This window comes from Pararge aegeria, chromosome 7 (genome assembly GCF_905163445.1).
Source record: "Pararge aegeria chromosome 7, ilParAegt1.1, whole genome shotgun sequence".
Lineage (NCBI taxonomy): Eukaryota > Metazoa > Arthropoda > Insecta > Lepidoptera > Nymphalidae > Pararge > Pararge aegeria.
The window spans coordinates 14,514,906-14,536,386 of record NC_053186.1 but is presented as its reverse complement, the minus strand read 5'-3'; the positions used below and the strand labels follow the sequence as shown (position 1 = coordinate 14,536,386).

At 35.6% G+C, this 21,481-nt stretch overlaps 1 protein-coding gene and 1 non-coding gene across 2 annotated transcripts in view; both read left to right on the top strand.

The window, feature by feature from the left end:
• Nucleotides 1–225: 225 nt before the first annotated feature.
• LOC120624931 overlaps nucleotides 226–21,481 on the top strand; it is a 151,964-nt gene continuing 130,708 nt past the window's right edge. Inside the window, exons 1-4 of the mRNA XM_039891756.1 lie at nucleotides 226–585; nucleotides 18,204–18,275; nucleotides 18,923–19,076; nucleotides 20,681–20,826. Coding sequence (XP_039747690.1) covers nucleotides 476–585; nucleotides 18,204–18,275; nucleotides 18,923–19,076; nucleotides 20,681–20,826 — 482 coding nt within the window. The 5' untranslated portion in view covers nucleotides 226–475. The remainder of the gene's footprint in view (nucleotides 586–18,203; nucleotides 18,276–18,922; nucleotides 19,077–20,680; nucleotides 20,827–21,481) is intronic.
• On the top strand, nucleotides 18,050–18,131 carry Trnas-aga. The gene has a single exon. It is a non-coding gene; the product is annotated as a tRNA-Ser (tRNA).

The window sequence follows — 21,481 nt, the reverse complement described above, 5'->3', positions numbered from 1 at the left end:
CGAGTATTGAATGACCGAATTAATGAAAGCGTGACTACTCGGTCGATTAATGAATGAATGTTGAGTAAGCGAGAGAACTGCAGCTATACACAAAATGACGTGAGTGAGCGAAACAGCCTCATCTTCTTAACCTATTGCTCAAGCTTCAAACTTAATTTCAATAAAGTTATTTAAGTTGTCTAAATTTACAAAAATAGAACAATTAATGTTATTTTATAGCAATAGATTATTCTGTAATTAATATAAACAACAATTTACAAAAGCTACTAGATGTTTGAAATTCGAATGTCATGAACTCCGTATCGATTCCTTCACCGGCCGCTAGAGCGCACTCACGTCTATGGCCCACAGTCTACTAAATATGGCGGTCCGATCAATGAAGTTGTAGTTAGTGTGTAGTGAAATCTAGTGTAAAAAATTGCAATGATTGAAGTTTGTGTTGTTTTTGTGAGTGGTACATACGATTAAATGGGCCATGGGAAAGGGCCAGGATTTATTGAACGCGGCGCGAGCTGGCGACAAGTGGACCGTCGAGAAAATAATAGGAATCCTCACCAAAAGGAGTGGTCCATTTACGAACTTTAGGTAAGCATAATTTTACATATTACAATAGAATTAATGAATGAAAAGCTATTTCCTTGCGATTAATATACAGTTCGTTTACGTCTCCACGTTATCAAAATGCTGTACTGATAGTAGCGGACAAGTTTTTGTATGTTTACGTGCTTATTGATGTTATCTTGAGAGGTTGAACATAATAGGTACGCAACTTTAATGTGTGATGAAAGGCCTTCTATCAATTCCTTAACGAGCACAACGAATAAAGAGATCTGGGAGACAATTACCAATTAGAGTATTCATGCAAAGCGAGGACAGAGAATAACAAATCTTAGTTTAGCTACTTGAAGATTGCATATCTAAGTAAGCAGGTATTATTCATCACCGGCAGCGGAGACCTCTGCTGATAACTTAGTTTTTAAGCGTATGACAGATAATGATCTGATTATGATCTGGTTATGCTTTGAAGATTGGTGCCAAAGCAGAAATGTTCGTTTGCTGGTCTAAAAAGCTAAATCACCAACAGCACCTTTATAATTTCCCTTCCCATTCTGAGACGAGACCCGTGCCCTGTAGTGGCCTGGTAATCGGTTGATGATGAGGATGATGATGATGATGAATAATCAATATTTTCAGGTTGGTAGGTATGTGAATATTCAATAGCCAATAAATAAATTATTCTTCCCGAAATGGACGATGTCGTCAATCGAATCCGAAAGATGTCCAAATTATTTTATCTATATGTAGAATAATTGAAAGTAGCATAGGTTTTTTTAGCCTAAAAATCGTCTATAATCCGAAATAAGTATTATATACCTACTGTCAAAAAGGCAACGAGGTAAGTAGGTATTTCCATTTAGTGGGTAGGTAGGTATCCACATTTGAGTCATAGTATATTATATATACATAGTAGGAGTTACATTTTTCCTTATTTTACGCAAAGTAACTAGTGGCGTTCAGAATAATCCTCATTGCCGGTTTTAACTTTAAACTCATACCTAATTAATGCACAGTAATTTGCCTACGTGATCTATCTACGTCATAAAGCATTGTGTTACTATTATTTCGAAAACAGGAAAACAAACTAACACAGATATTATTAACAGGGAATGTTTTACATTCCCTATTGTAAACCTCTGTGACGTAAATCCATCGTGTCCAAGAAATAAGTTTATCCACAATGGTCCCCAGGCTTTTTCATTGTTATTATCCTCAGCCTAATTACAGTCTACTGCTAGGCATATGCATCCTATCTCATAAGATAGAAGGCTTTTGGCAGTATTGAAGAATATTTATCACAAAGGGTTTAACACGGGTACAAACCGATAACAAAAGGAAAAATTATTTTCCAAGTTTACAAACTCGGGTTTTACAAAGTCTGGTTTTACACATTCGGGTATCACAAACTTGGGTTTTGCTAACTTATAAGTATAAGCAATGCTTTAACGCATACGTGGGAAGTGCACGCCACTAGTACTGGTAGTAACAGTTGTAAAACTCGCGTAGTCCACACCCCACACCCCACCGAGAAGTTCTTCAGACCTCATTATCTTATTATACTTTAACAAGGCAGTATGCCCTTCCAGCTTCCATTTTCCCCAGTGCCTACAATATGAATACCTTCAAATCAAGAGGCATCTTCTAGGCAAGCGCGCTCCACCTTAGGCTGCATCATCGCTTACCATCAGCTGTGGTTGCAGTCAAGCGCTCGTTTATAAACATAAAAAAAAGTATGCTAACAACTCATTGTACAACTTTCTAAACACGTGAGAACCAATTTTTTATACACCCAGCAGACCTTAAGACGAGCGCCTCAAAATCTGCCTTTACGACCAGGAATGGCCAATGCTTTATCCAATGTAGACTTTATCCAATTTAGAAAATTCTCAATTCCATGAAAAAGTGGTTACAATTTACGATATTTTCGGGGTGATGCAAAATAGTCTCATTACAGTGGTCCTTTTAGATTTACGTCGTGTTAGAGCTAATCTGACCAAATATGGTCGCCAACTATAGGCCTCAAAAGAAAAAGTGAAGATTAGATGAAGAGCTATGCTTGGAGTATCTCTACGCGATAAAATCAATAAATAAGGAGATTCGTAGAAGAACAGCTGAATAAGCTGCGAAGCTGAATTGGCTTTAAGAATCGATCAAAGTTGGGCATCAAGGGATGTCATTAAGAAGCCCGCACCGGATAACGTACATCGAAAGAGTCGTAGGCGAAAAAAAACACTGAAGACAAAACCTTGGAGTGTAGAAATTCTTATAATATCCTTTAAAAATACCTGATGTCCCTTAGTTAAAATGACGATGAACAAACTGAATTATCGCTTACATGACATCTCGCTATTTTTGTCAATGCATCAATACTGCCTGCGACAGTTTTCGATGTCGATAGCAGAAAATGATTTAAAAATTAAGTCATGAGTAACTGCTTTTTGGATATAAATAAATTAACAGTAAAGTTGAATATTAATTAAATCAATATTAAGAGATATTTGCAAAATTCAATTTTACCACAACGATACGAGACCGGTTCCCACTAAACCACTAAAGCTACGTGATTAGATTCGATAATTAAAACAAAACAATAGGTACAATTATTCTAACCAGACAAAAACAATTCCATACAAAGCGACTATTTCGCAACTCTTAAGGGCTCGTGCACACCGCGAGTCCGCGTCGTATTTATATACTTAAAATAAAGGTGATTGAATGCACGATGTTTTTGAAGTGGAGTTGCATGATGGTAAAAATATTTTTACATTTATTGACCCAAATAACGAATGCTTATCAATAAAGACTATATCTATTATTTTTTGAATACATTCTGCGCTGTTACAACTTATTAGCAACAACTTATGTCAACTAATTCACTGATGTCTAGACGACGCATTTTTTCAGCAGCTGGATTATACAAAGAACACAAATCAGTTGAACTCGTATACCGATTGCATTCAAGGGTTTTACTCTCTATATGCTTAGATTCATGTGAAGCTGAATCTCGAATGATAAATAATTTTAACCACCGGCAATGCAATCTCAAAAAAAAAGAAAAACAAAATATATATAATCAGTTTAAAGTAGAGCTACTTCAAACTGATTATATATATATTTAATAGTATAATATGCGAACTTGCATTTTTTTGCAATTCTCTGGTACACAATATATATATTGTAATATTGTTAGTTTTGTATACGTACTATCTATTTTAATACTTTGGGTCGGCTCTTGTTAGCTGATTTTGATGGACGGTCGCATTCACAACACTGTATCATACACTTGACCTCAGACTGCAGTCAAGAAGGTCAGCGCAATGTTGAAATCAGGTTTTAAATGAAATGTTACGAGTATTTATACAAAACTCACCTCGCCAAAAGCTGATGAAAATAAGTAGCTACATCGATGCACTAATAAAATTATTTTAATTTAATTTTCTGCCAATATAACTAACTGTTAAGGGTTGTCTGGAGGAGATCGCTTAAAGCGATAAGACCGCCTTTGCGCATTGTTATTCTTCTTGTATTTATGTTTTCAATTTATATTATAAATTGTGTGCAATAAAGAATTTATCTATCTATCTATCTGTTGCCCCAAAATTGATTGCAATAGGTTTTTTTAAATCTATATATGTCCAGTAGGGCTAACATGCGTGATGCGCACCAGTATTCTTATTTCTATGAGACATGCTAAATTTCGACAACGTCGGTTCAGTTATTAATAAAATGCAAACAAACAAACTAGGCCTTTTATCTGAGAAACTAACTCTTTTGAATGGAGAATGTCCCGTATTGTTGATGTTTTGTAGAATCATAAACTTTAGGTTTATCATTAGTCTTAAATTGTTTAATAATCAATCAATAAGATATTATAAAGACTGACTGTCCCGTGCAACTTCATCTGCACCAAATCGGTAATTACCGGTTTAAAATCTTATAAAAACCTAGAAACTAAATGCAGCGCCACCTACTGGGTCCGGTTTTATTTCAAAACTATATTAATATACGTGGCCAGGCGGCCTGCGGTATTTTTCTTGCTTTCAGTATTTCTAAACCCGTCGTATCTTCTAAACGATAGGTTAAATTGAGTATCTTAAAAAGAAATTTGCAGGTACATAATCAATCATATTTATAAAACTATTCATGATAGGAATGTCATCATCTTTAGATTGTACCCGTGTTTTCATTGACAAATTATAGCAAAAAGCGGTTATTGTGACTTAACTCGCGGACTTTTTTGTTGATAATGCTCACTGACGTAAAAAGAAATAATGATTACTTTAAACTTGAAGTACATTGTTTTTGTTTCATCAATAATTTTTGAGTCAGTCATTCTCTTTTCTTTTTTTTTACTATTGTTCCTTTTTTTAAGCAATAAATGCCATCCAAAACTTTGCTTCTCTGTTTCACCGGCCGCATTTTATCAATAATTGAAATACTACATAAATTATATATTATTTAATCGTGAAGTGTGAACACGCGGCCTAACCTAACGAATGGAGTCAAGGGAGAAATATCGAGATGGCGGCGAATAATCGTTATCTATTTAAGGAAGTATACCTTAGGCCATTAAAGTCAAGTGTTTGGCTGCGGGCCAGAAGGGAATCGATGGTAAGAAGGGGCATTGAACCCACCATACCTATATTGTATTAACCGACATAAAACACCTCTGTATGCAAGCGTGCACTTGACTTTAAGCGTTGGAATTAATGAGGCAGGGACTTCCTATAAGAGGGATGAATATTACTATTTTATTTATAGATTTAAATAACTGTATTACAAATATTATTGTGATTATAAAGCAGAATTAAAGATGCTATTCTTTTGAAAATCGAACTCATTATGTGTAGAAGGCGCTTTAAATTCGTCATATATAATATTTTTTTCATTGTAGTTCTTACTACAATGAAAAAAACCACCATACCATATTCTCTTGAATATGGTGATAATTTCGGAAATTTTTAACTACGAGGGTTGGACATAAGCTGGTTGTTCTTTGGTTTACTTATCGTCACCTTTCTTCGAACTTGTTGATTCCTTTTTATATTAGTACCTAGAGCTTTTTATCGCAAAGTTCGTCTGGGGAAGTACCGCTATGCTTATTTCTGCAGCCAAGAAGCATTGCTGAGATCAGCAAGGTGTAATTACAGGCTCATGAGGCCTAAAACCTACGCGCCAGGTTGATCGACGCAGAGCGGCATTTACAAGACGTGAAGTGTTGCCCTGCTTATAGGCAAAGGTTTTCCACTTAACATCAGGTGGGCCATCTGCTTGGTCCGTCAGTTATTATTTATCAGGTAGGTACTTTCACTAAAAAAAATTGAGAAGAAATCAAGATGATGAAGATGATGATGATAAAGGGTGCAAACGGCCTCGGTCACGGAGGGAACGAGAGCGTCGAGGTTATAGTATTGTTTAATTCTTATAATATTTCGTGACACACGACTTTACACATGTAGGTTACCCTTGTTCAGATACAATAACCTTTTTGTTAAATAACTCATTGAGAAATAAAGGAGATAACGCACCGTGTAACGTTATCCGATATATGCTATACATACATCGGATAACGTTACGCGGATGATGATGACTTTGCAATGCAATAAACTTGTACAAATAAATAAATAAAATAAGCATCTCAATACTATGCAGTTTGGATATCTGCTATATACTCGTAGATAGATATCAGTGGCGTTCACTTCGTACATGCACAAATGCACTGTCTGCCCTAAACTTGATATATAACTCGTATAGGAGAAGGACTTTTGGCACCTTTTTTGTAATCCTTTTACTGTATGCATACCCTGTTAAGAAACCCACGCCACTGATATATACCTATGCTAAACTGGATTCAAAAAGTTTAGCGTTTACGAGCAAAACTAAAGCTATTATTGAGAGTCGTTAACTGTCCCACAATCGTCTTACTGTTATTTTTGACTATGCTTATTATTCCGATTTGCGATAGGCCAGTGAGATTATACAGAGCGTTTGCTATCCGACATCCGGAAGCGGTTGGCGACGAATGTTCTACCGCTAAAATGGAGTGTATGGAGAAGATCGGTTCGCAATATGTGAAAACATTTAATTGCCTCGCTGGTCTAGTGGTTAGCGTGTTCGGATCATGAGGTCCTGGGTTCCAATCTCGGGCCAGTAATTAACAGTATACCTAACAAGGCATGGTGTAAAATTATCAGTATCAGCCCGGACTTAGTAAATTGGCGGTGTCAGCCCTGAGTTATAAATATTAGTTATTATGCCTCTGAGTTATTCTCGATTATTATCACTGACTTTGTAATAAGCCCACCAATCCGCATTTTAGCAGCGTATTGGGTCTATGATCTTAAATCAACTCTCCTATGAGAGATAAGGAATGTGCCCAGCAGTAGGATGTGAATAGGCTGCGGATGATGAATAAACTTATAACCGGGTGTTATTGAAGGGAAATAAACAGGCTTGCTTAACTAGAGTTTACTAGGTCACCGTTGTTTAACCGACGTAATGGAAATAAATAAAAATATGTGGTTTGTACCCAAAAGCCTTATCCAGGTGTGTCTATGCTATCCTAATAGATACTGCGAAATCGAGGCACATGTAGATTGAATAGACATACGAAAAGTAATAGTTTTTAGAGTCTGGCTTCGTTAGCCTACTGCATATTATTAATTTTCGTCTTAGTCATTTTAGTCTTAGCAGACTGGTAGTTCCGAATCGTGTGTTGCTAATACTTCTCTACACTTTTCTGAGTTTTGGCTTCCATTTATGTAGGGGCGATTAATAGACCCTTGGTTTGGTCCGTCTGGATTTGACGGCCGATTGGCGCGGTGGGCAGCGGCCCTGCTTTCTGAGGCCGTGGGTTCAATTCCCACAACTGGAAAACGATTGTGTGATGAAAATAAATGTTTTTCAGTTTCTGGGTGTTTTAAATATTTAAATATATTATGATTATTTATGCACATTATTCATAAAGAAATATTCGTCAGTGATCTTAGTGTGTACTGTCGCAGTATATATATTATATTTTATTTATCTGAGAGCTCGTCCGGGGAATTACTACTGCCATGCTTGTTTCTGCCGCTAAGCAAGGTTGTTGCAATGGTGTGTTACAGTTGGAAGGGAGGGCTCTTTGCAGGCACATGAGATATAACACGGTCTACGCCTCATGTTGATGGACAATGAAAAGAAAGATAGAAAAGAAGGACAGACAAAAATATTTTTTTTACATTGCGCAACACATTACAGTATTAAAGACACCACGTATGTTATGTGTGGCCCAACCTAGAAAAAAGGTGCCAGCTCAGCATTGAAGCAAGCAAGGTGGCACTTTTCAGAAAGTTTTCCTTGATGGCGATAGTTTTCCACCTATCATCAGGGGGACTATCTAAATAAAAAAATATATAAAATATAAAAATATTTATTATCTCATTGGTGAACTTCCCCTTTTTCTGGTACCTTTTTATACTAAACACAAACCTTTTAATAAATATAATCTTTTATTATATATCTACCTTAGTTTATCAATATTGACCTAGTCAATAATAATTAACTAAGTCTATGCAACTTTTACAACTCATCATTAGTATTGCATTAGACGCTTTGTAACAAAACTACAAGTAGATACCAAGAAAGTATCTAATTCACAAAGTCTCATTAGACTACCGGCTCAAATGCCCCAAAACAACAGTTACGAGCGAAAATACCGCAATAAAAAGTTACCATCTTCCAACCTGTTGCCTGATGAATCACTTCGGCGCTCGTTTTCCTATGTTAGTCATTTGTGGTTCGAGTCTCTGCGATAGTCGCCACGGAACGGTGTACCGCTCTTGTAAATATTTCGGACCAATATTTGTACAAGAATTCGTTTAACTGATATGGAGAAAAGTGACATTTAACGGTTCGACGTCCATTACCAGTTACCGCGCGATTAGTCACAGCCTAATACTTGCAGTATAAACAAGTGTTAGAACTGTGACCTGCGGTATTAGTTTGTTGACATGAAGTTCCGATTACAGTGCAGCAGTGAGTCCATTGTTCTCTGGAAACTTAGGCTGTGTTATGGGTTGGTACATTTGTTTAAAAAATCTTATGTTTAATAAGTAAGTGAACGGAACTATACTAAGCATTGGTGACCGATTATATTAGTAATCTGGATGGAGCTTGTAACAGTTATCTAGGTTGTTTAATTATTAGTAGTATTAGTAGTGTGTTGTTCAAAGATACTTCTGGAAGTTGAGGGAGCAAAAGTGGTGTTAAGCAATTTAATGCCCAGTGTAAGATTTGGACGCTCGCAGATGTAGAGTCGCTTTCGCATATCGAGACATTATACCGCCATTGCAAAATGCACCAAATAACACTCGATTTAGATTAGCAAATTCTGTACGATACATATGTATTTTATAAACGTTCCGCCAAAAGTCATAGATGTAGTATTGTGGTCGAATTTGAGCGTTGAAACAATCGAAATATGTTCCATTTTACTCTGACGTTCCAGTGTTTCCATACTTGAACACTACTTCGAGTTTGCGAGTTTACTTATGTATATAGAACCTAGTACCTACTAATGGTACAGTATAATCTCCTTGTAACTGCTGCACAAATGAAATCCTCCTTCCTTGATAAAGCGTATTATAGGAATGGAACTGTTATTTTTCTTCTTAAATATTCAGTTATGTGGTTTCGCTATTTTGTGTGCTGTGGCAAAGTTTTAGACGCGTCGCCTATGCGATAAGAGAATAAAACTTGCTAAGATAGTCAACGTTTAGACTATCTAAGGACTATTGAGTTTAGCAATTTTGTTTTAGTCTACAATGTAAAACGGAACTATTGTTATCTGAATATTGAAATTACCATAATCTGAATATTGTAATAGGTATTGGGAATATTACTTTGCAATGTTACTTCTAATAGATTCACATTGCCGAAGAGATCAAATTAAAGCCGTTTACAGAAGCCATATTTTACTAGAAAAAATCGTTCTTGGTATCCATCAATTCCGAGTATTACTGAGGCGTTACATAATGTTGACATTTCTACTCAGTTTGTACAGATTATATCGGACGCTAGTTGTCGGTTTATTGAACTTGTTTGCTTTGCTTGTTTACTGTTTACCTGTTACGGTGTTGTTTAAATGTTTAGTTTACAATGAACCGTCCCGAAATTGAACGCATTGTTGAGGTTTTGGATTTTATTTGAGATCCTGTTGTCCAGTCCTAATAATGCCATATCACGGGGTACGGGGTTAACTACCTTGTTGGTGTAGTTGCTAGCATGTTCAATTACGTACTTTTCAAGTAAGTACCTATATTGTTCTTGAGGTCCTAGTAGATCGGGACAACCTTATTTTGCGTCGTAAGAAATATTTATTTGAGTATTATTATTATTTAAGTAGCCTTGAGTAAGGAGATTTAAGTAGTAGGTGCATTAGGTATCCTGCCTTAGAGAGCAGTCCCAGTTATTATAATTTATCATTTGATTTAAAAATGATCGTTAAAGTTTAGCTAACATTTGAAAAGCGTGAATGGTAATACATAACAACTTTATAGCTCTACATAATGAATGAATGAATATACTTCTATTGCACACCACAAAAAGTACATAAAAAAGAATAGCCTACTCTGAGAGAGTTCTGTGCCCAGCAATGGGATATCATAAAGCTCCGGTTGATGATGATATCCGGTTTGTGATATGTACAAAGAGCATACAGTTAAATCCTTCCTATTCCATAGCTCCTACCAAGTCTATGTGAATAATAAAAGCATTAATCGATTATTATTTGAAAATTTCCGCGTAACCCTACTGGCCTTTTCATTTCATGGTACTTATTATGAAATTACTTGCTCTGTGGAAAAATCAAAGATATGGAAGTTAGAATATAATCTAGAACGATATGTTGTGTAACGAGCGAGAGGCATGGCTTATTTTTAAAATCTAGTTGGTTCCATATAATTTATTTATTTTTGTCTATAGCGAGCTCTTGCATTATAATATAGACAAGATAGCTGTTGTCTCCGACTTCGTCCGCAATAAAATTTCGATTTGCCCTGTTAATACACAATCCTTAGATTGTGTGAGTGTGATTCCCCAGATAATCAGTTACAATCCGAAAGGAATACATACTCTCAAGTTTATATTATAACATCAGATGGGCACCCAGGGTGATTAATGCAGATGCCCGCAACTTCGTTTGCGTTATAGTAGTAGTCTCAAAAAATCCCTCGGAAAATCATATGCATAGTCCAGAAAGAAAGCTAACGGCTAAACTGATCTTAAGGACATTTGAAATTTTCAAATGTCCTTAAGATCAGTTCAAAAGTTTATGCGGCTTCTGGCTGCATCATCATCATCATCATATCAACCCATACCGGCCCACTACAGAGCACGGGTCTCCTCCCACAATGAGAAGGGGTTAAGGCCGTAGTCCACCACGCTGGCCTAGTGCGGATCGGTGGACTCCACACACCTTCGAGAACATTATGTAGAACTCTCAGGCATGCAGGTTTCCTTCACCGTTGAAGCAAGTGTTATTTTAATTGCTTAAAACGCACATAACTTAGAAAAGTTAGAGGTGCGTGTTGGGATTTGAACTCGGCTCCCCGAAAGGAAAGTCGAGTTCCTGCCCAGTGCGCTATCACCGCTTCATTTGTAGATGGCTACAAACAGACCGAAAGACTCATTTTGGCGTTAATAGTTATTTTAATATATTAAATAATAATTAAATGAATAAATAAATATACTACAACAATGAAATGTTGGTATCTCTAACTTCCAACCCCTGTTCTACCCCTTCAAATAAAATATTATATTAACTGATGTATATTTTAGAAACAACCTTTTTTCAAAATTTCAGGTTTGTAGACTGAGTAATAAAAAACATCAGTAGATAATTTTATCTCCTATTTTATCATCCTTAAAAGGTGATATCCAAAAAACGTCTCTAACTTTGAATACATAGGAGTTCCATACAAAGTGATAACCCCTTTTTACTCCTTAAGGGGCTAGATGTGGATAAAATATTTTATGAACTAATGCCAGTGGCGTGCACTGGGTTTCTTACCAGGGTATGGAAACCAGGAAAATTGCATAAAACGGCACAAATTCTCCTCCTATACGAGTTATATAATATATCAATGTTAGGATATGCAGTGCTTTTGTACATGTATCAAGTGCACGCCTTTGACTGATGCCTATGCTTTAAAAGTAACAAACAAACAGCGTTACTTTCGCATTTGTAAAATTAGTATGGATAATAGTGGCTAGGTTATGTAGCCTTTATCTTATTTTGATAGCCTATCGATTCGGGTTAGGCTCACCCGGGGGGGACTTCGATCTCCGCCACCTCCAACTATATAATAAGCAATAAAGATAAGATAAGAAAGAAAGAAGATAAGTGTTTTTCAGTGTCTGGGTGTTTATATGTATTTTCTAAGTATTTATTTATATATAATTCATAAAAATATTCATCAGTCATCTTAGTACCCATAACACAAGCTATGCTTACTTTGGGGCTAGGTAGCGCTGTGTGTATTGTCGTAGTATATTTATTTTTTATTTATTTATTTTAATAAAAATATCACTCGCTTTAAAGGTCAAGTCAAACATCGTCAGGTAACCTGTATGCATAAGAGTTCTCCATAACGTTCACAAAGGCATGTGAAGTCCACCAATCCGCAATTGTCCAGTGTGGTGGACTACGTGCTCTGTAATGTACCGGTAATGGGTCGACAATGATGATGTTGATAGTCTATCACAATTATTTCTTAAATCGCATATATTAATAACATTTGCAATTAATACCCTTAATTTCCTTGAACTACTTGTATTATTATCTTATCTTTATTATCGACACTTTGCATTACGGTCCGGCTTCATTAAATATTGCCCTGCCTATCCGTCTACTTGTTAATAGGTACCTTTCTGTACGTAAAATTGTTGGATAGGTGCACCGACAAACCAGTTTACGAGATGGGAATCTCCTGTGACTCATACCGATATAACGCAGTGACTAAGGAACTGTCATAGAATGTGGTTACAAAAAATATTTAGGCTTTGTGTCAAAAACATTGTTTTAAATACGTGTAGATAAGACGACTGTTTCCATTTATTTAATATGTTACTATCGTAGTGTTTTATTAAAAGTGTTCCATTTCTTAGCAAAAACAGATATCGAATGTGTGTCATGAATTATACATGAGACTTTGTGACAAGTACCAAAAGCATTATTTTAAATATACTTCAAAAGAACACAAGTAATTGTATTGGAAGCGATTAATTTTGTGATGTTTGTGATTGAAAAATAGATATATAGTTACAATAGTAAATATTTTGGCCGTGTGGTCATGATACTGTTTGATTATTATTGACCGAGCTGTCGTTGAATGTTTCTCCCGATTATTTCAGTTTTGTTCGAAGATTTCAATCAAAAAGTCTAAATTTGTATTAAATATCAAATTAAACAAATGATGTCTCTAAATTCCGTAACATGAGTAATCTCAATAAAAATGTGACTTGCTTTAGCGGTTTCGATGTGTGTAGCAGTATGTGCGATGCGAAATACCACATCTACAGGAATTGTGTGAAAGCTAAAAAGAAAATCAAAGAGAAAATATTCGATTACGATAGGTAAGTACTTGTTATCTACTACAGCATTCTGATTTTTCACTCCTTTGCAAACAAAACAACAACAAAATAGTCAAGTTGTTCTCTTAATATAAACACTACTCTACTACTACTAGCTCTTGGCAGTAAATTCATGGTCTTATTGTTGTTTTTTTTCTTCTCAGACTAAATAGTATCCTATGTATGTCTCTAGGATGCACGATATCTCTGCATAATTTTGTCAACGTACTTGTACTTCGGTATCAAAGTTTAGTTTTTTAATCCCGTTGGAACGGTGTTTCGGTGTTTTGTAAACCTATTTGTGTGCCAATTTTCGCCACGACCGGTACAGTGGTTGAGATGAACATAAGTGGGTGACAAATAAATAAACAGGCCCACTTTAGCACTTATTATTTTAGTATGGATCGATTAGTAAGGTATTATTTAATATTAATTTTATCTTGAAAAGCAAACGTCCGTATGCATGGCTTTATATGCCAAACTTGGATACCATACTAATATTTATCTCCCTCGTTGGTACAGTGTTTAGCACATTAAGGTACCTGCGTATCACGAGGTCTGAACTGGGAAGTTATCTGATAGACCTTAGAATACTAAGTATGGACCAGCCTGGAGTGAGTATTTTGTCTCGAAAAGCATCGTTTGTTATCCTTCAATGACTATAGCCGCTAAAGCCCACCAACTCGCTTTGGAGCACAGTTGTAGGTCTATATCCTAAAATAGAAAGAACCTTAAGTCCAGCGGTGGGATCTAAATAGGCTGACTTTGATTATGATGATTATAGTTCTAATTTCACGCATATTCTATTACATGCATAAATGTTTTTATTTTTGTTACCCAGATAAGCTTGGTGAATTAGCTCAATCATTCTGATTCTAAACTCATTCTGTAAAATGAAATATGTGAAATAGAATTTATATAGATCCAAAACGTGAGTAATAGTAGGTACCCACACATAACCTGATATTTAAATCGTAATAAGTACAATAATATTAAGATTAGTTAGGTTTATAGGTACCTACTTTTACAATAAGTCTTAAACGTGATAAGTTAGATAATAAGCTGAGTTGTACACCCTTTCTGTCTGGTGCTACTCAGGTAGGTAGTGTTTGTAACACTTAACGTATGACTAGATTTATTTTCTTTCTTTCTTTCCTTAGTTGCCTTGTACGGCACCCGCTGGAAGAGGAGGGGTGGGTGCAGTAGCGTGCATAGAGGGTATGCTCAGGGTATGCAGATGATATAAAAAGAAGAAAATCTCCAGTATGAGTTTTAAAAGACCCAAGGATAGGCATTGTAAGAGTTATAAAAAGTCTACCCTTAAGTATTTATAGCTCTTACTGGAAATTTTCTTCATTTTATATCATTTGCATACCCTGTGCATACCCTCTATGCACGCCACTGGGTAGGTGACAGCTGTATTCTGATCTTATTCATCCATTCATTTGGACGGCCGATTGGCGCAGTGGGCAGCGACCCTGCTTGAAGTTCGATTCCCACAACTGTAAATTGCGTGATGAACATGAATGTTTTTCATTGTCTGGGTGTCTCTATGTATATAATAAGTATTTGTATATATTATTCATCAAATTATACTTCAGTTATCATAGTTCCTATAACACAAGCTGCGCTTACTTTGGGGACTAGATGGCGATGTGTGTATTTTCGTAGTATATTTATTTATTTATATATAATCCTCCCGTGGTGACGGACCACGGGGCAAGTTTTGTTAAGTTAAGTCCAGTTCAATGATAATTAAGGTTTAAGTTGATAAAGTAAGTATAAGATGCGGAAATATATCTTATGCATAATAAATAAATTCTATGTAGTTAGGGAACTGTTAAAACTTTACGCACTGGTAAATACGCAAACAGGACTTGTTAAAATACTCTTCCGTATGTTGAATTCGCTTTTTTGTTTGGAAAAAAAACGAGCTATAAGTATACATCGAGTATGTTTATAGCATATTGCTGTTCATTTCGTTTTAATTGAAAAACAACGAGTTCTACTTAATATACTAATTTTTAATCAAATTATTTTGAAATTATTGTTGGTAGGTATTTTGTCTGCACGGCTAGCATGGGCAGGAGACAATTATATCCCCGGGGTAAGGATATAAATTCATCTTCTCCCACAGCTTTATCAACTCTCCGAGCACTGGCGCACAAGTGGAAATGATATCCATATAACATATTATGTGTATTTAAAAACGGGGGTAAACTTCTCCTATTCCATATTCCAGTGATTTAGCAGGCGGGCACGTTAATTATATCCCTTGTCAGGGGATATAATCGGGGGATATAATTTTTATCTCCTGGCCGTGCTAGCCCTGCTGGTGTAAGGCTCGGGCGAAAATACCTAGTCGTTAAAATGCCGCGTATAAACCTACTAGCGGTCCCTTGCGACTTCGTCCTCGTATAAGTCAACCTTAAAAGATATGCTTCGTCATAGATGATTTTATCGAAACTTTAACCGTTTACGCAGCGCACGCAGCGGAAGTTCTCGAAAGAAAAAAAACCCGATTTTGAAAATTTCTTCATTGGGGCTTTGCTTGGATAGCCTGAAGGGATATCCAACACTAAAAGATTTTTTCTAATCGGGCCAGTAGTAGTTTCTGAGATCATCGCGTTTGTTGTAGACAGCTAATTTGTACCTAGTGTAATAAAAGTAATTGTTTCCTGATTTTGACACTTACAGTTTTTTTCTAGAGCATTGACATTGGATTTTGTGCCCTATTAGCGAGGGGAACGATTTAGAGTCATTTAACTATTTCTAATAGACCAGCAATGAGAAAATCCGTAGAAAAACTACAGTAACCGCTTGTGGAGACGCATAACTAATTTAAAGCGTTTTAACGAATAGGCGAAGGTAGTCCTCAAAAATTTGGTTAGAATATTTGATATATTCTCCAAAAAAAGCCACTGGCTATAAGACTATGTAGGAAAAACCTTAGACTGTGGATATCTCCATAGAATACTTGTCATCTTCGATCAATAATATTTATCTAGTGATCGGAATAGGAGCATATTTACCTAAACTTTGAAGAACAGAGACAGATAGTGGAGAATTCTTTGACAAATTCTTTTCTGGGACCAGTACTTCACAGATTATAAATTCCCATATTGCCTGTTCCCTCGGGACCTCTAACAACATTGCACTAGAGAGGTTGTTTTTTTTTGTTCTGCTACTAGTTAGCTCTTTAGTGCAATCCCACCTGATGGTAACTGATGACGCAGTCTAACATAGCAATGGACTAATCTATTGTTGGACAGTTATATTGAACCCTGAAGTTTCTGCACAGACTCGTCCCGGAACGCTAAATCGCTTGGAGGGACGTCTTGTCGGTAGGGTGGTTAGTAGCCATGGCCGAAGCCTCCAGCAACTGGGCAAGATCAGAGAAAATGTAAATTCCCAAATTGCAGGCGAATTTATATTTTCTCTGGTCACCACTGCGCCCGTGCTATGGAGGTTTCTGAGAAATGTCTATAGGTAAATAGGAACGCAACGAATTGAGTACTCCTCCATGTTCTTGAAATCGGAGAAAAATAACACGTTGGCTTCAATTAACTCAGCGTGATACCTATAATGCATCGTTAGTCTTTATACTATCAATAAAGTCTTGTATAAAGTGTTTAGAAAATGTGACCTTAAAATCAAACCAATAAATGTTAATTTAGCAAAGCACACGCTCAACTGTTGTTGGCCTTGATTATTACTTGGAATCACATAAGTAATGTCTAATGACACATTGAGTATCCAATTGGTATTATATATTTAAAAATCCAAGTAAATCTGGATATGGAAATTTGTTACTTATTATTGTTTTATTACCTAGTAACCTAGGCACCTTGGCAGATGTTGAAACATTTCACAATAAATTAAATATAGTAAATTAACAAAAAAAAACCTTTCGATGAAAACGTTCTGATACTTCTGCTTTATTACAATAACACAGTAGATTCATCATCTTCACATCTAGACTCAATCGTCAGTTATCGTAGAGATCTGAACGAAATGCAGTCGTTAGATAGTTGATTTATTTTGTATGCTACTACAAGTTAGCCCCAGACTGCAGAGACGCAGTCTTGGTGGTAAATTAATGCAGAGTTTAAAGCAGCTAACCTATTAGGGATATGGCAGTTCTATTAAACCCACCCAAACATATAACACGATAATCATATCACAAAAGTTGCGTTAAAGGCACTAAATAATTTTCATTATCCTTCTAAGTGCCTGACACATGTTGCTAACTATTAGTTAAGGAAAACCACATTCATGTAATGATTTATGAGCGATTAATACATATTCAGTCTATATATATATATATATATTAATACTTTGAAATAGATAAGTAATTATCATATATATTTTTATTGGGTAATTATGCTATGTATAAAATGGGCCCAAGAGAGTCATTAAGGGATAAATTTGAAGATGTTAAAATAATGACCGTTCATAGTCAGTACATATTTGAAAATTTTATTTATGTCCATAAAAATATAACAAAATTTAAAAAGAAAATGGACTGTAACAATATGAACATTATAAGAAAAAATTAACTCGTGCAGTTTACTAGGCTACATAAAATTGCTAATTAATGAATTCTTTGAGATGTCTCTCTATAAGTTAAAAGTTTCTTATATAAATGTTTGAAAAATGTCTATTTATGCTGAAAATACATGTATAGTTACTTTGTACGCTCAATAAGTGACATAGGTAATCAAACTAACAAAAGAAGTTCTTAATACACAATTCATGAGTGGTTTCAATGTAATTTGCCTACTGTTAATAGTTATATCAAAAAAAAAATTGCGGCCGGCAATAGCAGATTCTTAATTCGTTATTGTATATAATGTAGTTTTAGCCAACTCACATGAAAGCAGTCGTGGCCGAGCGGTTAAGGCGTCTGACTAGAAATCAGATTCCCTCTGGGAGCGTAGGTTCGAATCCTACCGACTGCGTGCCAAATGTTTTTTTTTTCTTTCGGACCAAATATTTATAAATTTATTTTCTTTTCTTTGTTCCAGTTTAAGAAAATGCGGTCTCAATGTGCAAGATGACAATGGATACACTCCGCTTCACCATGCATGTTTAAATGGTCACACGTAAGTTTTTTTTTAGAAGACTTATTTACAGTAGCTATTTTTTCTTTAGACATAGTACAAGTTAGCCCTAGACTAAAATCTCTTCTGATGGTAAGGGCTAACCCATACCCCTAGGGCGCTATGGTTTCTGCACGGCGTCGTACCGGAACGCTAAATTGCTTGGTAGCTCGTTTTTGTCTGTAGTGTGGTACTAGTCACGGCCGAAGCCACTAGACTAGACCAGAGGAAATTCCCAAAAATTACCTTGCCTATCGTACCCTGGCCTCCCACTGAAATCCACAGTTGTTTTTATTTTTTTTATAGTTCCGCTATGATGCAAGCTACCCATTTGCAAACTTTCTTTAAGGTTTAGCTGCGGCTATTTTTAAATCCTGCGGGATAGAAAGTATATTTACGTCCGTCTTCTAGCTTTTATATAAACATGTGCTAAATTACATTAAGCTCGGATAAGTGGTTGAGCCGAATATCTGTACTGGTGCTAAGAAGATTTAGATACAAAAATTCAATAGTGTTATTGTGGCCCGATCCGGGATTTGAACCCAGAACAGGAGCCCTCTAACCTGTATTGGTACAGCGTGGACTATAATGGGCTGTAATAATGATAATGATCATATCGAAATATATATATCTTTTATATTTTGTTTCAGAGAGGTAGTCCGACTTCTCCTATCAGCTGGCGCGTCGCCGGCTGTTCTAGACAAAACGGGAGCTTCTCCCCTCCACCTGGCGGCGTGGAAGGGTGACTCAGCCATTGTCACCATGTTACTAGCTCACAACCCACCTGTAAATATAGATTTAGTGGTAAGTGAATAAGTGTAATAAACAAGATATAATAACAATAAACAGCGACTTCTGAAGTAAATGTAAAAACCAAAAAGTAAAAAAAAAAACTTACGTACACGCGTTAGAAGTTATACTCCTTTGGCGTAACGAGATAAAAGATATTAAAAAATTTCAAATTACGCCTTATTCTACGTTTGTAGAAAAAGGTATTCAATACATTAAAAGTTTTATTATAATACAATATCAATTAGTTAAATATAGTTTATTTAAATATCACAAAAAAAATATTTCTATATAATTAAAGAAATGGACATAATAAACGTAATTAAATTTGGAATACTATTAGACTCATTATCGGACTACAAACATTAAAATTTGAGATTTACGTACAATTGAATCAATTGAATCACCGAAATGCGCCCGCAGACTTTGACATTTGAAAGTGTACACTGTTAAACCTTATAGCTAACTTCAGGGTGTCGGTTTTTTGCGACGGATTGCACGCGCATTGTAAATATTTACTCTCATTATTTTTCCCTAACGCGCCAAAAGAAGTATAACTTCAAAAAGTATAAATATTTTTTTTGAATACGGCAACATTTAATTCATTAATATTTTTTAAATAAATATAAATATTTTAGTGATTAATTTTTTTATAACTAGCTAACAGTCGCGAAAATATGTCCAACTACTACTAACTATGATATAAAAAGTACGATATACTGTATACGTCTGCGTGTAAGTGTTTCGAGTGTACATTTATGATGTTACTGCGTAAACAACAATTGATGAATTTTTTACTGACAAGGTTGCTTGGAAGCATCCGGCTCCGCTTTCAGCTCTCACAAGATAGAAAAATGAATGTTAAAATGCAAAATGTAAATTGTTGATGTTGGAAAAGAGCAACTGCTGAGTTTCTTGCCGGCTTCTTCTCGGTAGAATCTGCCTTCCGAACCGGTGGTAGAATCACTACAAACAGACAGACTTGACGTTTCAAAAGTGCTTATATTAGGCCTACTTGAAATAAATGAATTTTGAATTTTGAATTTGAATTTGAATAAACAATGCATATTTATGCGAGAGTAGCAATCTCGGTTAATTTGCTGTAATTTTTTGAAGAGTTGTCTGTCTCCGATACGAATCTTCAAATGAAGATGGAATTTAAATGGGACCACTTAAAACATAACCATTCCCGAAAAAAAGGAGTTTTACAAATTATGATGGAGTTATACCTACCCGATTCCCAAACGTATAAGAATATAAAAAAACATCCCATCCCAGACGGACTTAATGTCTCAAAACCACCTATTAAAGAGTCACAAAATATGTAAGTAACTATTTAAGCCTTTTAGGTAGAGAGTAGGCATCCGCTGAGAAAAGATTTTACAATAAACTATCGTAAAAATAAAATGTATCGTCAGATTTTTTTGGCCACTCGTTTTTCACGCACGCCCAAAGGTTGGCTGATATAAAAGGTTTTATTTAAAGCATTAAGTACGTCCGTCTTTTGTTAGCGGATTTATGGTTCTGCAATAAAGAGAAGAATAAATAAATAACTGCAGGTGACATACAAATTAAGTTCAAGACAAATCAGTATTAAGTTACATTATTTTCTTGTACAGACAGCGGACCTTGAAACGCCATTAATAATGGCAGCACAGTATGGTTCCGTGAAAGTCGTGGCTCAACTAGTGGATAGGGGAGCTGACGTGTCTTTGCGAAACGTTAAAGACGAATCAGCTCTGGACCTGGCTGCGCAATATGGCAGGTAAGATTGTATTCCTTAAAATAACATGTGTGGAAGTATGTAGCAATATAATAACCTCAGTATAAAATTAAGTTAAGTACGAGTAAATAATGCCTAAAGGTCCACGAGAGCTACTGCCGACAAACTTTAATTCACTGTAAAGTATGTAAAAATCTGTAAATAAATATATAAAATAAAATTAAACGATACCTCCGTGAATAACATACCTCAACTATTGTACGCAAAATAAACAAGCCTTTCCTTGAAGTTTACGAACCCACACTTGGTCTTATTCTTAGAGGAGACCCGTGCCATGTATTGGACCGGTATTGGTTTGATAAAGGTGATAATGATTGTGGTTCAACTAGAGGATAGCAGAGCTGAAGTGTCTTTGCATAACTTTAAAAAACGAATCAACGTGGCCGCGTCATAATATGGCGTCCAAGATATACATAAATTGATATAATTGATTGTTGGACAAATAACATGGTATATTATGAAATGTGACAAAAATAAATAGCATTGTGGCAACGTAAACGCTAAGGTTCTACTAATGCTACTAATGGTTCTAAATTTATTTACGCTTTAATTGATGTTTTTTTCACTACGTTTTAATTTTTATTTTATAAATGTTTTTTTTAAATATTATGATGTATTGTCGTTTCATATAATAAAG